This window comes from Rutilus rutilus, assembly GCF_951802725.1.
Source record: "Rutilus rutilus genome assembly, chromosome: 7".
Taxonomy (NCBI): Eukaryota; Metazoa; Chordata; class Actinopteri; order Cypriniformes; family Leuciscidae; genus Rutilus; species Rutilus rutilus.
The window spans coordinates 44984785-44998750 of record NC_140221.1 but is presented as its reverse complement, the minus strand read 5'-3'; the positions used below and the strand labels follow the sequence as shown (position 1 = coordinate 44998750).

Genomic DNA, 13966 nt, shown 5'->3' with positions numbered 1-13966 from the left:
GCCAGTTGCACTCGCGCCATGGCGGATTCGCTATTACATAATGGAATTTACAAGCAGAAAAACTGAACACGTCTCCAGAGCGCAAACGGATCTGCTCGTGCGCGAGATTAAAGCAGACAATCTACAGGACAAGCCGGATTCCACCATATCTTTACGTACACAATAATAATCTTTTACATTGTAATCCTTTTATTTTTAATATTTGCCATGTTTGTGTGCTGCTGTGCGTCCCTGTGTTTTTAATAAGCAGAATGTACGCGCGCTGTGGATCCGCCTATAGGCGCACATTACTAACACGCTATTTAAATAACAAAAAAAATACTGCGCCATTGACTTTAGACCAGGTTTCAGTTGGACAATGGCTCAGTCTATTTTTGTTGCCTCAAAATAACAACACGCCAACAATGCGCCAGAACACACCTCGTTTTCAGACCAGCCGCCCATGGGCGCAAAAGTAGGCGCAAATACATTTGCTATTTAAACAACGTGGTGCAGGACGTGAAAATGATAACTGCGTCGGGCTGAAACTAGCAAAACACACTTGCGTCGCGGCCGGTGCTGCATTGCGCCAGGTGTATGATAGGGCCCATTGAATCATTCATTCTAGGGATGTCCCGATCAGGTTTTTTGTGCCCCCAATCCGATCAGAGCCATTGAATAGTGTGTATCTGCCGATATAAAAGTCCCGATCCGACACTTGCATTTTCCTAGTGCTTGGTGCACACTTCAAGTACATTAAAGTTATTAACATGTGTCTGCTCAGGTCAAAGCCGAACGAGAGTCGCAGCACAGATCAGCAGCAGGACTGATTTCATTTATTACGTGACGAGAATGAGGAGAGCTGAAGATTTGGTTTCAAAGCTAAATGTAAAAGCACCTATTTGGCAATATTTTGGATTTAAACCCAATGCTAATAGCGAACCCACAAAAGGTTAGTTTTGTTTTTCTAGTTGTGTTTTTCATTAAAAATAATAATGAACCCACCATTCAAGCAACTGCCGCCCACAAAGTGCCACTAATTCGGTAAATTATGTTTAACTAAATTTTTTTTTAATAATTAAAGCTTATTAAAAAGTAGCAAAAATTTTACTTAAAAACAAAAAACATAAATACTTTAATTGCATATACTGTAATAACACTAAAATAACACTGCAGAATGCACGCATGTATGTCTGCCCAGCATGAACATACATTCAATATGCATAATTCGATAGGGATAAGCATCTGTGGTCATTCTGGCTGCTGATTAAGCAATAGGTACCACCAAAAATCTTATCGTAACCAATCACAAAGTTAAGGACCAGGTGTTTAGCTGCGAATATCAGAAAAAAAATTCCCCTAAGCGTATTAAATGTGTGGAGTAATGAGGGAGTCAGATTCCGGCGGTGGACTTGCCCTCAGATGCTCCAGAGCTTATCTGAGATTCAATACATGACATCACTGCAGCCCGCAAGCACACTCAGCATCTCGAATGGATCGAGTGTCATTCAACACGCCACATCAACCCTCAAGGGAGCTAGTGGGGAAAAGAGGAGAACAGCGATGTGAAGAAAAGAGAAAGAGAAAGAGAATTCTGACACTCAATGGGTGGGACTGCCTAACTTCATTCACACTGACTGAGTGATGAAAAACCTGGAGTAATATGAAAATACAAATCAGGACATGTTCCAAACAAGCTGATGTGAGGAAGAACTTAAGGGCTGTTCTTGCAGGCAATGGAAAGTTTGGTTGTTTAGTTGCACAATAATATAAAATTCAATTGATGCATTATATATCGTGTAGTTTACAAAGGCTCTGAAACTGATTCAGACTTTATAGAGTCTGAACTATATAGGCTACTTTAATAGATTTAGAAGTACACAAAATGTTCAAAAGTTTGGGGTCAGTACATAAAATAAATAAAAAAATTAATACTTTTAATCAGCAAAAAGGCATTAAATTGATCATAAGTGACAGAAAGTCATTTATAATGTGACAAAAGATTTCCATTTAAAATAAATGCTGTTCTTTTGAACTGTCCATTCATCAAACAATCCTGAAAAAATGGTTTCCACAAAAATGTATAGCAGCACAACATGTTTTCAACATTGATAATAATCAGAAATGTTTCATGAGCAGCAAATCAGCATAAGAGAACGATTTTAACATATATTCACAATAGAAAACAATTCTTTTAAATTGTAATAATTTTTCACAGTAATGCTGTTTGATGAAATAAACGCAGGCTTGGTGAGCAGAAGAGACTTCTTTCAAAAACCACAAACTTTTCAGCGGTGTTGTATATACATAAACATACTTATACAGCTTTATTAAAGTGATCTTTTATTTTTTAACTCACGTGTAAAAAAACATACCGTGACACTGTTTTTGCTCTAATGTTACACATACTTATTTGCTTTGAACAACATGAACTTTTGGTGTCTGTCCATCAAATTCCAAATAAATATATTCACTTTTTTTAATTTTCATTTGCAAAGTGAATAATTCCATTCATTTGATTTAATATAAAAAAAGTATTGTACACTGTTGCCATCATTTAAAATGACCCCTAACATGATAAAAACAGGGTCATACTGATGACAGGCAGCAACAGAGCTGCTTTTATAACCAGAATAGCAGAAATGACCAGGTGGTCACGTCTCGAATATCTTCGCCCCAACACATGCTCTCTCCTAACACAAATAGAGATGATTGAGTCAGAATCTAATATTTCACACACTTCGATCTGCGCTTTGATAACAGATGCTGTGTATTTTATAAAGCAGCATGGCTCAGAGGGTGAGAACTTCATTTAAACCGGCTCCCCTTTGAGCTGACGTCTGCAACACCTAAAAATAGGCCGGCGTCAAAACAAGAGCACAGCGGAGCAAAGAGCAAAAAATACACACAAATATCAATTGAACAGAGAGAGCACCGATATCTCTTATTAAATGGCAAAAACAAATACTGATATGAACTGAACACTGATATATTATATATATATATAGAACTGTGCAAAAGTCTTAGGCATGTTAATAAAAACTATGCGCAAGTTTACCTGGACAAAAGCCGTTTTAAACGCAAAGGGTCGTTCGTTACACCATATATTGATTTGAATTAGTTAATAGAAGTTAAATCATAAATAAATTCAATTTGTGATTTTATTTTTGAAAGCATTCTCACTTCGCAGCATTTTAACACAAGTGCCAGTTACAACTGCCACACTACAGCAAAAGATATAAATAACTGAGTTAAAACCATTTTGGGGGGGTATTAACATGCCTAAGACTTTTGCACTGTATGTGTGTGTGTGTGTGTGTGTGTGTGTGTGTGTGTGTGTGTGTGTGTGTGTGTGTGTGTGTGTGAGAGAGAGTGATGAATGAATGAATGAATGAATATATACACACATACATATATATTGTCATTTATAACAGTCAATTATATTACTTATAATTGTTTATATTTTATGTAGCCTATATTATTCAGATACAAACTAAATCATTATTTATTTAAATCTGTTTTTTTGTAATTCTAAAAAATACATTCCAATTCAATCCAGTAATTTATAACATTCATTTAGAAAACGACTCTGTCACCTGGTCCAGTCACAATTACAACCCCAGGCTGATATCAATCTATCATTACAACAGAACTCAGATAGAGACGTCCATGACTTCTCTTCTCACTGTACACAATACCAGATCTTCAGGCAAGAGCTTCAGTACATTATCTTTAATTAATCAGGTTCTTGTAAACGAGCCTGCTCTACTGGTTCAAAGTCAGCATAACTCGTCGCTTTCCACAGGAAGCTGTAAGATAACGCAGTTCTTGATCACTGATCTCCAATCTCTCGTTACATTATGCATGTGATGTTAAGCCACTGTCTTTTAAAGCTTTAATTAGACAGCATGTGTTATGGTCCTGGATGCAGACTGGAGGAGTCTTATATATTAGGCCTCTTATTACTGCATACTGTATAATTATGGCCACTGAAGCTGTTAGTTTAATATAATGAACAGAGTCATGATTCCTCAACACTGTCATACACCCTCATCACTGAACGACTGTTTATTCAGACTGTTTGTGGTTTGTACTATAAGCAGAAGATGGTCAGACTGGATTTCAGGGACTGGAATCTGGAGCAAATATTATTAACACACTCACACTTCCTCCTCAAGTTCAAAGCTGTTTTATAGATGAATGTTTACTTATTAAAACTATACTGTTCTGAGTCAACCTTGTTCTGTAAAATGCATGTGTATTCATTACAATTTTCAGCCATACTCTACCGTTTAAAAGTTTGGGGTCTGTAAGTTTCTGTTTTTGAAATAAGTCTCGTATGCTCAAAAAAGGCCTTTCGATTTATGATCGAAAATATAAAACTGTAATATTTATGAAATATTGTAAAATCCAATTTATTCCTGTGATCAAAGCTGCATTTTCAGCATCATTACTCCAGTCTTCAGTGTCACATGATCCTTCAGAAATCATTCTAATATGATGATTTGCTGCTCAAGAAACATTTATTATTATTATTATCAAAGTTGAAAACAGTTGTTACTGCTTCATATTTTTGTTGAAACTGCATTTTTTTTTCAGGATTCTTTGATGAAAAAGTTCAAAAGAACAGCATTTATTTATCCTTTGTAACATTGTAAAGGTATCTGTCTCTTGATCAATTGAATGCATCTTTGGAGAATAAAAGTAATCTTAAAAAAAAAAAAAAAAAAAACTCCCTCACCGCAATAGGATAGTGTACATATTTAAACATCCTAAAAATGTTTGGACATGTACAATAACATAATTTTGTATGACATGCATCATGAAAATACCATGGAAGTATACCTTGGTACATGAATATAGTATTCATTCAGCTAAACTAAAATGTTGGTGATATATCGGTCAATGACGCTCACTGGAGTGAATGCAGATGTTTGAGAGTGTGTGTGTGGGAGATATAAATACAGTCTTCTGAACATGACCTGCTCGTGGAGAAGTTGTGTGTTGTGTAATGTCAGATGTCCAGACAGCTGCGGAGGGGGCGGGGGGGCGGCGTCCTCGTTTCCCCCCCGCTGAACTACTGCAACTCTACACACACACACAAATCTCATGTGCATCTCAAGATATGTGGCTCTGACATAACAGCGCACAATGAGAAACACCTGGAGCTGTCAAAAAACTGACACTTGCATTGCGTTCGTTCAATATCCTATTGATTACAAACAAGCAAGCAAATAGACGTGTGAAATGTCATCAGTTTCACTTTCACAAGCATACGTGCATAAGCAAAACAGAGGCATATATCGCAACAAACAGTTGGATTGTCAGAGGATGTCCTTGTACGTGTCTTGAGTCGTGAGTCTGATCTGCCCGACTCCAGCTTTACTGGAGAACTGTGTGTTGTAGGCCTCAGTCTAACCATTACATGAGCAAAGCTCATCAGAGAAGAACATGAATCAGGCTGATCCGTCTTTATTAATACGTGACTCAAGCCGTAAACAAGGTGACCCTTGCGTCCTTCTGTTCTGACAATGTTCCCCAAATCTGAGGAGTGTTTTTTTTGCTCTAAGCCACTCAGACAGGAGGAGCACCAGATCCAGACCCTGTCATGACCAGCCCGATCTCCAGGCCTGAGCGCCTCGGAAAACCTCGTGAATGTGATCAAGAGGAAGACGGAGACGGATGGCCACAAGCATCCAACAGAGCCGAGCTGATTCAATCTGTGTGGCAGGAGAGACATAAAGTCTCCCAAAGCAATGTGGCCGCCTGGTAGAGACTAGAGAGGATAAGACACATGACAGCTGTGATTCGTGGAAATAAGAATTATTCCACCAAATATTGATTTCCTGAACATTAGCATTGTGTTGTTTAAAAATAAATATGAACTTGTTTTCTTTGCATTATTCAAGGACTAAAAACATGGCATATTTTATTTGTTTGTTATTTCGACCAAATGTCATAGTATGTATACTGTATAACCTATATATATATTATATATAATATATTTATTATATATATATATATATATTTTTTTTTTTAATGATATTTTCTTTAAATTAGCATTTTTAAGTTTTTAATTTGACCCTTATCAGTGACATTTTAATAATAACTGACTAATAAACTTTTCATTAAAGTGAAATAACTGAACAGAAAAATAGGAGCCTGATAAAAATGCTTATTTAAAAGAAAAATGTCAGATGAACTTAGAAGTTTTTGCATATGTCTTAGCTATATATAGGCTACATACATAAAATCAGTACACAGACAAAAAGAAAACACAAAGTTCTATACTTTAAAACACTAAAGTACACTAGTTGTATTTTTTGAAAGCTCAAAACAGCTTATTCCGGTTATGGAAAAATATACAGTGAACATTCTGAAAAATATCTAGTTGTCTGCGTTTCATAAACAGGTTTGGATGTGCATGAGGGTGAGTAAACACTAAACAATGACAGCGCTTTCCTAATTAGGTGTACGACTTTGAACCTTTCCAGAAGAAACTAAAATTCATGACATCTACTCATGATGGCAACAAGGTTGTTCACGTTTGCCCTGGTCACCTAAACCCGCACTCATGAGTGTAAGGGCCAGCAGCACAACACATCAGATACTCAGCTCAAACACCGAATACTACACCGGCTCCTGGGCCGAGGAATGCTCTGGCTCTCAGCCATCAGATCTGCTGGATTCCTTCTCACTTACTCCAAGTTTCGTCCTGATCAATTACACACATCTCACATTGCCTGCACTGCAAGTGTGTGAATTGTATAGCAAGCAGTATAACAGACACTGCATCTGGGAAAACAATGCCTTTTTCAACAACAAAACGCTTATTTGATAGCCTACTGAAATTACCTAAATCTTGCACACACAAAAATAATGTTGGAACTGTTGAACAGACCAACCAGAGATATGAAGCATGTGGGATTTGCATTATCTGTTAATATTACAACATATAAAACAAAGACGCTGTAATATCTCTGAAAACATAATCAATATCAGCAATACAACGCTATAGCCTATGTGAAAGCTCATTAATAAACTCGCGGAGCATTGCATGTAGAATAACTTGTTAATTTAAAAAAAAAAAAAAAGCCTATATTAACTTCATCTCCAAACATTTAAAATACAGAAAGCAATATAATATCATCTTAAAGAAATACCAGAAGTTAAAACAGTGCGGTTATTGACCGCCTACTTTCAGAGATATTACAATCTCAGCCACGCAAATACTCACTATATGACATTACAAATGATGCAAAACACATATTGCCAAGCAAAATATGTCATTATTATAACTGCTTTCAGGGATATTAACTAACAACATGTAGATTACAAATGACAGAATTGAGCTGATAGGTCTAAGTATGATTGTGAGGCTCATGCGCGCGCGCGCCTGATCATACACGCAACTTGCAACATGTACAAACACCGCGGTGACGCGCACAGGGCTGTAACCTTTCACCTTTACTAACCCGTCTTAATGAATGACGTGCACAGACTGTTCCTAATCAATACTCCATCGACCCATCCATACAATTAATCAAATGAAAATTTGCTTCGCCTACCTTATATATCTGTAGGCTACTGTATGATCCTGGATCAATGAGAAGAAACAATCACGTTCTGCCTCCAGTCATCCATGAAACGGGCTCAGCTGCGCATATAATCCAATATAGTGCGTATGGATATTATTCCAGAGCGTCAATACGATGTTATGCGTTTAAAAATGTAAATACACTTGCGACAGATGTACACAAACATGGCAGAGGTACACAAATATCACACTGCCAAAACAAGCGAAACATTCATGGGCAGGAAGTGTCAGGTAGGTTCCTTTGATCTAATCGACAGGTCAACTGCCCAATCACACGCGTTAAACAAGATACAACCCCGCCCCCTACGAAGCGCTAGCCAATCGCGTTGAAGCACCGGGTCTATGTGAATTTGAAGTGGACGCGCAGGTGCATCTGAACAGTAGTGATGTCTTCCTCTGTCTCCTGATGTCCTGTAATTTAACACTCTAACATTTAAGCAATCTTGTTATAATCTTAACTAAATCACAAGCTCACAAATAAAAATGTGTACATTTTTATGATGCAATTTAATTGAACTTTACAGGCATTCTTTAAACTGAAGTAAAGTCATTCTGTGTTTGTGAAGAATTGATGTGATTTATTATTTCCTTAGTAGTTTTTACATTATAATATAATAATATATGTGTGTGTGTGTGTGTGTGTGTGTGTGTGTGTGTGTGTGTGTGTGTGTGTGTGTGTGTGTGTGTGTGTTTATGTGATTTAATCTTTCCTTTATACTTTTTTCCATTATATATATATATATATAAACATGGCACAGGAAAAGTAAATGTAAATGATCTTAATAGTTAAATAGTAATCTGTATGCATGAGTTGAGACTGCCATCTACTGTCCGACACCTGAAATGAAAAAGCATTGCAACTCAAAAACAAAATGAATAATAATTGTGGACACAATAGCTCTTTGTGCAACAAAACAGGATTTCCAGTACAAATAAAACATTTATTGCTAAACACATTTTTGTACAAATCTCACAAATTTTCACAAAGTTCTTCTATAAGAAGAAAACACAACAGAAGCGTAAGTGGGAAATGAAGCCGCCCGGAAGGAAACCTTTTCTGATTATTACAGATTATTATGACAATCCTGTTGAGGTAGTGATCCATCCAACATCATAAAGCCTTGCCTAAAGATTACGAAAATTTGGTCACTGGAGAATATAGCCAATTAATAACTCAAACAAACCAACATATAATCATATACATTTTTAATTCTGCCATATAATTCTGTCAATAAAAGATCGGTTGAATTTTCTTTTCCACAAATATGTCCTGTCTTGACTGACTCTGACAACAATAAAAGATAATCCTAACGTTACTGATTATTTAAATCTATATGATGGCCATATTTTCATCTGCGAGGCAAAAACCTTTACATGTTCTGTTTCTGCCTGTATGATTGTCACTTGTTTGTTCTGTTTGAGGCATATAGAAATTTGCACATTCATAATAAAAAACAAAAACAATTCAAACACTATTTACATACTGCAAATGAACAAAATCAAATGACAATTGCCAAAAAAAGAATGTTTGAAATGTTCTTAAGAGTGTTATACCGTCATATAACACTTTCAGGTATAATTCAATAATCTAAGAAAAGCCCTATTTATTAGATCTAAAACTATAATAAAATGAGCTAACGTTTTCTTCTAATCCATGCTCATTTGTGTGTTAAAACTACGAAATACCACAGCATCTGAGGTATCGGTGTAACAGTTCAATCACAAACAGACCGTAATACCAAACTACTGAAAACCAGACATCCAGCCATCCATTCATGGCACATTCTGTACATTAGATTATTAAAACAATACAAGAAAACACCCAACCGTTTTACAGCCCTTTCAAAAGTTGTCACTTTTTTATTGTTTGCTTTTTGTGCTCTTTTGATGTTGCATGAAATGTTTGTTTTTTTGTGTGTGTGTGTGTGTGTGTGTGTGTGTAGTGAAACAATAAAGATGTGTTCTCAGTTTCATTTCACTGATATTTACAAGTGGCTGTATTTGATTTTTCACTCTTAAATCCACTTCAGTATACTGTAAATACAGATGCATTTTAAAAAGATCATGTCTTGATCATATTTCACCCCCAAAAGAAATAAATAATTAATAGCACAGCGATTAAAAAAAAGTTGTATTTTGCATAAAGACAATTACTACCGTTGAAAAAGATGAACCTGTATTACAGTAATTAGAATATAATGAGAATTCCCAACAAACTAAACCGTAAAACATCACAAAAAAAGGATAATAATGGATAATTATTTTATGCAAAATATAACTTTTTTTTGTTGTTATATGAAATATGACCTGGGCGTGTTTTTTTGTGAGATCCACTCATACAGAGACAAACGTTTATAATATTTTACAATTATGGCACATTATAAAAAACATTTGACTTAAAATGAACATCACACACGAGAATACTGTTTGCAGAAGGAGATGTCAATGCCATTTATGCAGCATTATGTACGATTTTATTTGACTTTTTCCCTTTTCTAAATCCTCCTAATAAATCTGTTGACTTTTGGAGCATAACATGGATTAGAACGGATTATCATCTGAAACAACCGCTGTTCCCTGTGAAATCCTATTTGGAGCGCTCCAGCTACAGCTGAGCAGTGAAATTATAGAGATCAGCAACAGAGTTAATGCCAAAACACAAACTCCAGCGCAACCAAAGCAAATGAAATCCCGCATAACGCTGCATATTACTCATATCACTATTTACACCGGATAAACACCTTGTTAAAATCTAGCACAAGTCCAAAGCGCTTAGCGAGGCGTACATAACCTGAATATTACGACAGCATTCAAGGCTCTTGTGTCTGTGGTAGAATATGGTCATATTTATTCCTTCCGAGATATAATAATCACACGGCTCTGAGACATTAGAATGGCGTTTAAGTCGACAGGAAATGTCACTTTAATAACATCTATTAAGAAAGTAAAAAGGGTCCATTTTGATTTAATGTTGAATGAGGAAAGACTAGAGGTTTTCTGAGGGACACTAGCGACCAAAAGTTGGGAATATTTACGATTTTGTAACGTTTTCAAAAGAAGTCTATTATGCTGACCAAGGCTCCATTTATTTGATCAAACATACAGTAGAAACACTCATATTTTTCAATATTACTGTAATTTAAAATAACTTCTCTTTACTGAAATACATGTTAAAGTGTAATTTATTCCTGTGACTCATTACTCCAGTCTTCAGTGTCACATGACCCTTTAGAAATCAGTATAATATGATGATTTGCTGCTCTTTAACAAGAACCCTAATTAATAATTGAGCACCACGTACTTATCAATTAGTGGTGCTCAATTATTAATTAGGGTTCTTGTTAAAAGTTTTTGCTGATTAATACTTTTATGGTAACGGTGATGCATTTTTTTCAAGATTCCTTGACTTGAGTTCAAAGTTTTTGCATGTTTTTGAAATTGAAATCTTTTGTAACATTATAAATGTCACTTTTGATCAATTTAATGCATCCTTGCTGAATAAAAGCATTCATTTCTTACTTACTACAAAATATTGGAGCAGCATAACTGTTTTCAACATTGATAATAATGTTTCTTGAGCAGCAAAGCAGCATATTAGAATGATTTCGTATCTTTTTTTCTCATTTCTTCATTTCTTAATATTCAACAATATTATTGAACTTACTGAACTGAGCTGGACGATGACATCATTTTTCACAGAGCTGCTTTATAGATGAATTGCAGCCGAACAACAGTCGAAATGCATTATAATGCATTATTGTATAAAGCGCTATAGAAATTATGCTGACTTGACTTGAGGATCATGTGACACTGAAGACTGGAGTAACGATGCTGAACATTCAGCTTTGCATCACAGGAATAAATGACATTTTAAAGCAGATTCGACCGTATGCAAATATTTCAACCGTTTTACCGTATTTTTGGACAAAACGCAGCCGTGGTGAGAAGAAGAGACTTCTTTTAAAAGCATTGCAAAAACGTATTCATTCCAAACCTTTGGCCGGCAGTGCACACCTGACTTAATGAACTAAATCGAACTCCCAGAGGTTCTTGTACAAAATAAAAGCCCAAAAAATACTCAACTTCCTACTGTATACAGCAGCTAATTTGGCATTCTGGTTAAGGATGCTTCCACGCTGAGGTTCTTCAGTCGCTCCTCCACTAGCAGATCTGTGAGGCGCGTCGGGTCTGCTGGGCTCTTGCACAGGTGGAGGTGTGACGGTTGAAGCTGTCTCTCCACATGAAGCGTTTCGAGCACAGGCTGCACTCGTAGGGTTTAATGCCCGTGTGGATCTTCATGTGGCCCACCAAGTGATGCTTCATTTTGAAGCTTTTCCCGCAGACGGCGCACCCGAACGGCCTCAGACCCAGATGCATGCTCATGTGGCGGTCCCTCTGGCTTTTGTGCGTAAAACTTTTGCCACACTGGCACGGATAGAGCTTATAAACCACTGAGGCGAACCCCGAGTGAGAGGTTTGCTCCTTCAGGCCACCGTCCACCGCTGCCTCGTCTTGAGAAACATCTGCACTTCCTTCTAGCTGCAGTTCATCCTTGGACGGAGGGTTGGAGAGCTCGTCTCCGGCTTGCGAAAAACCCTCCATGGAGGATCCGTAGAAGTCCGAGGGCTCTTCGTAAGTGCGATCTCCATCCAAACACTCCACTAATTTCTCATCAAAGCAATCCTCGACTGCGTTCGGATTGTGACCGCTCTCATCCGAGTCGTTCGCGGTGTGTTCAAACAGGCACGCTTCTCGATTCTGCCTCTCTGCTTTTATGTGCACCTTCTTTCTGTGTCCCATAATGCTCGGCGGCACATAGGCAGGTCTCGAGCACTGGTTTTCCATTGCATCCGACCCGTTCTCGCTGCTCGGATCATCTGGAGACGAGCAGCCGGCACTTTCCAGCGCTCCTGCTCCCAAAGCGGGAATCGAAAGGCCGTCGTCGACTAGGTCTTCCGCTTGACCTGCGGTCTGGACGTTGTCTTCGTTATCGGTGGCGTAACCGTCACCTCTCGGAGATGATCCGTGGTTGAAATTCCCAACGCTGCTGTTTTTCTTATTCCCGACTTCCAAAAGCTCAGTGCATTTGTCCACCACGTGCCACATCTGCAGGAAGCTAGCGGCCGTGAGGAAGGCCACCACCTCTCCCGACGGCACAGACAGCGCTCCGGTGTAACACGACAAGAGAAGCTGCTCGAAAACACACGGATGCATGACGTCCGGCAACACCACGCGAGCGCTGTTCTTCAGGAGCACCTGATCGCAGAAGTACGGGGAGCTGGCGGCCAGAACCGCGCGGTGAGCACGAAACTGATGGCCGCCGAGGGACACGATGAGGTCACACAGCTGTCCTCTCTGCCGCTGCTGGTTCAGTTTCTTCAGGAGGGAGCAGGAAAAATCCGGGAACTCCACGTGGAAGGAGTTTGCATCTGTCTCCATGGTTGTGTAGAAGTTAAACGCTCTAAGAAGAAGGCAGGACAGGTTAGTGTTGCTCAAAACCATCTATACGTAAACAGCATGTTTGTTCTGGAAGGGTTAAACAGCAATGCTACTTGCAAATTACAAAATGCTAATAATCGTATGATTGTGGACAGTCAGGAAAGAAAAATAAGTCAGTTTCATTGTCCAGCCAAACTCTGTATTTTTGGTGCCAATACATCACTTGGTTATATAGCAAATATTGATATATTGTTTAATTTTGTCGGTAACTATGGTTTCCATGTCAACATTTTTTGTTAGGAATTCTTTTGTCATATGGTGAGATGTAAATGAGGACTATAAGTATAAGATTACAAAACCCACAGTGACATTATTTCTGGTGTCAAAATCCTCCACATGGAGAGATGAAATTAAGATTAAATAAAATCCTGAAAAAAGATCTATGTTTGTGGTCGAAGGAAAACTATTTTATGATCTTTTAAACTCGTGAACTGTCAAAATTCACACCTCTACATTGGAGATCAGGCTAACCTGCTATACTGTTAGCATATCAAGAGACTTTATGGATGTTAACAGGCGACAGAGACATTGTTGTTCATGAAAAAGACGCGTACATATTAGTACAGTTTTCTGCCTCTCTCGCGATGTAATAAAAATGTCCGTCTTACCGTTTTCTGCATCACTTTATTCCGGTTTTCTAAAAGCTAGCCTGTCACCTCTCTCTCTTCCGAGAGCCAGAGCGCGCTGCGTGTCGCCTACGTCATCACGCACAGTCGCGTGGCGCAGGAAGAAATGTAAACAAACACGCCTACTTTCCGCTGGGTGCCAGATTGACTTTTTTTTCAGAATAGAATAGAATAGAATAGAATAGAATAGAATAGAATAGAAGAAAAGAAAAGAAAAGAAAAGAAAAGAAAAGAAAAGAAAAGAAAAGAAAAAATTATATTAATA

At 37.7% G+C, this 13966-nt stretch overlaps 2 protein-coding genes across 3 annotated transcripts in view; both read right to left on the bottom strand.

Annotated features, from left to right (window-relative positions):
• Positions 1-7840, bottom strand: part of LOC311293500 (ras-specific guanine nucleotide-releasing factor RalGPS1) — a 145612-nt gene extending 137772 nt beyond the window's left edge. For both annotated transcript variants that reach the window (XM_084413843.1, XM_084413844.1), the window contains exon 1: positions 7548-7840. The gene's annotated coding sequence lies outside the window, so the exon portion shown is untranslated. The remainder of the gene's footprint in view (positions 1-7547) is intronic.
• A 3637-nt stretch (positions 7841-11477) lies between these two features.
• Positions 11478-13766, bottom strand: zbtb43 (zinc finger and BTB domain containing 43). The gene is made up of 2 exons (XM_084414419.1): positions 13684-13766; positions 11478-13037 (listed from the first exon to the last, which is right to left on the bottom strand). The coding sequence occupies exon 2, from the start codon at positions 13013-13015 to the stop codon at positions 11738-11740; it is 1278 nt and encodes a 425-aa protein (XP_084270545.1). The 5' UTR covers positions 13016-13037; positions 13684-13766; the 3' UTR covers positions 11478-11737.
• Positions 13767-13966: the final 200 nt, after the last annotated feature.

Excerpts from the sequence above, each read along its gene's own strand:
- zbtb43 (XM_084414419.1), bottom strand. The coding sequence starts at position 13,015 with ATGGAGACAGATGCAAACTCCTTCCACGTGGAGTTCCCGGATTTTTCC.